Source organism: Entamoeba invadens (genome assembly GCF_000330505.1).
Source record: "Entamoeba invadens IP1 unplaced genomic scaffold scaff_1105074725201, whole genome shotgun sequence".
NCBI classification, from domain to species: domain Eukaryota; phylum Evosea; order Mastigamoebida; family Endamoebidae; genus Entamoeba; species Entamoeba invadens.
This window is the reverse complement of record NW_004443734.1, coordinates 1,533-3,569: the sequence shown is the minus strand read 5'-3', so window position 1 is coordinate 3,569 and position 2,037 is coordinate 1,533. Positions and strand designations below refer to the sequence as shown.

Here is a 2,037-nt window from a genome sequence, read left to right as displayed (position 1 = left end):
ATCAATGGCTGTCATGCCATCGTGACGACAGTGAACGACCAGTGCTTCATATCTCTTGAATTGCTGGGTCACTGAAGCGTCTTCCAATCAGTCTCTTTGCATCAAAGACTGTATTCTTCACATTCATCGCAATCTGGTTCTTTGCTGCATCGCCAATAAGCCTCTCGCTGTCTGTGAGGCTTATTTTTAACAAGTCTCCTTCAGTTTTAAACGACTTGTTATAAATCTCTTTTAAATGGGTTATCATTGTAAGACGTATTTTTCTCAAAAAGTAAACTTGCTTGATTTGATAAATACGTTTGATTTTAAATTATAGTTTTTATAATATAATTAAATTTATTATAAATTAGATCTTAAAAATTAAATTATAATTATTTAGTATATTATATAATTAACAATAGTTATTGTATAATTAAATACCCATAATATTAAATTATATATGTATCTATTAATTTATTGTATAATTTTATTTGAATTAGAGGGTGAGGTTTAGAAAAAGGATGTCGGTTAATTCTTTAATCATTCCAATAGCCCTCCTTTTTGCCCGTTCACGGTGATGGGTGGGTCGTTTTATACTTTTATTTGATATTGTTGAAAATGAATTTTATTATAGTAAAACCCCTTCCCGAAATATTACGGTTTTTAAGACTGTTTTATAAATAAAAAAACCAACCCGAAATATTTGAGCTTTTTTGACTGTTTTATATATAAAAATATTCATTTAAACAAATCGAAATAAAAATTGGTAATTAGTTTTTCAGAGCATCCCCAACATCCATGTAAGCAACTTTCTTTTCAACGCTCATGTTTGCTCTATCAAGTTGTCCAATTTTATTAAAAGATCTTTCAACTGGGCAAGTGGTTGGACTCTAGCATTCATCTTTTTCACAAGATTGAATAAACATGGGAATTGTTTCTTTTCTTCTTGACTCATCAAAGCAAACAAGGTGTTCAAAGTTAGTTTTTTGACTGGGCAACTCTTTAAGAAATCTTCTGCTTCTTTTTTGAATAAAGCCCTTATGTGCTTTCTGTGTTGAATGGCGTTTGCTCTCTTTTCTTTAACAATTTCACTACTGCTGCAATCTTCAGCGATATCTATTGCTTCTGTTTGATCTGTACTTGTTAATCTCACTTGTTTAACAAGAGTACGTATTGCCTCATTAGCATCAGCCCTTTCTTTTCTTTTTAACCTGTTTGCAATTTCTTCGACTTTTTCAATGTTGGCACAGTACCAATCTTGAAACTTTTGAACTTCCGCTTTCAATTCTTGGTCATCACTTTCCTCGAATGATTTTGCGTCAAAGTTGTTGTAAATTTTGATGTTTATTACCAATTCTTTTCCTTAGAGTTTTCTTTGTAATTTCCCGAAATTTGCCATATTCGTTCCTTTGACCTGGTTTTCCTTAAACAATCCAGCATCGAAGAGGTCTTCTTTGGTCATTTTTCTTGAAGGAATTGCAAACCTCAAAATCATCGCGTCACCCAACTTAACGAGCAGGTGAATTGAATACTTTTTCAAAATGAATTTTTCGTTGTCGTCAAGATCTTCAATGTATTTCATTTTTTCTAAATAATCGGTTAACACCACCTTACGTCTGAGCTCGAAGATATTCGAAATTAAATCTTCAACACGTTGATAGGCCACGGGGTATAGTAAATTGGCGGTCTGTAGCCAGTCGTTAATTATCTTCACCTTACTGAGCACTATTTGAGTGAAGAACATACACGCAACAAACAATTTGCAGTTGACATTACACTCACCCATAATGTTGCGAGGTCCAAGAGGCTTTTGGTATTGTTCTCTTTCACTGTAAAATTCTTGAAGTGAAGTCAATTTTTCAAACATATTATCAAGAATCAATACTGTTTGGAGCCACCTTGTTTCGGATCGTTGAACTAATTTGAAAACTGCACCTTTGATATGATTTTTGGCACAGAATTGATCCCATGCTGTTCTTGTTGTCTGAACTGTTAACCCGTCCAAGAAACTTTCAATAGCCAGCCCCATTGCGATTCAAAACACTTTTCAGTTGCTTT

At 33.3% G+C, this 2,037-nt stretch overlaps 1 protein-coding gene across 1 annotated transcript; it reads right to left on the bottom strand.

Annotated features, from left to right (window-relative positions):
• Window positions 1-802: 802 nt before the first annotated feature.
• On the bottom strand, window positions 803-2,008 carry EIN_463070 (hypothetical protein; the record flags this gene model as incomplete). The annotated part of the gene is made up of 2 exons (XM_004261240.1): window positions 803-1,277; window positions 1,464-2,008. The coding sequence occupies 2 exons, from the start codon at window positions 2,006-2,008 to the stop codon at window positions 803-805; spliced, it is 1,020 nt and encodes a 339-aa protein (XP_004261288.1).
• Between the last annotated feature and the right edge of the window lie 29 nt (window positions 2,009-2,037).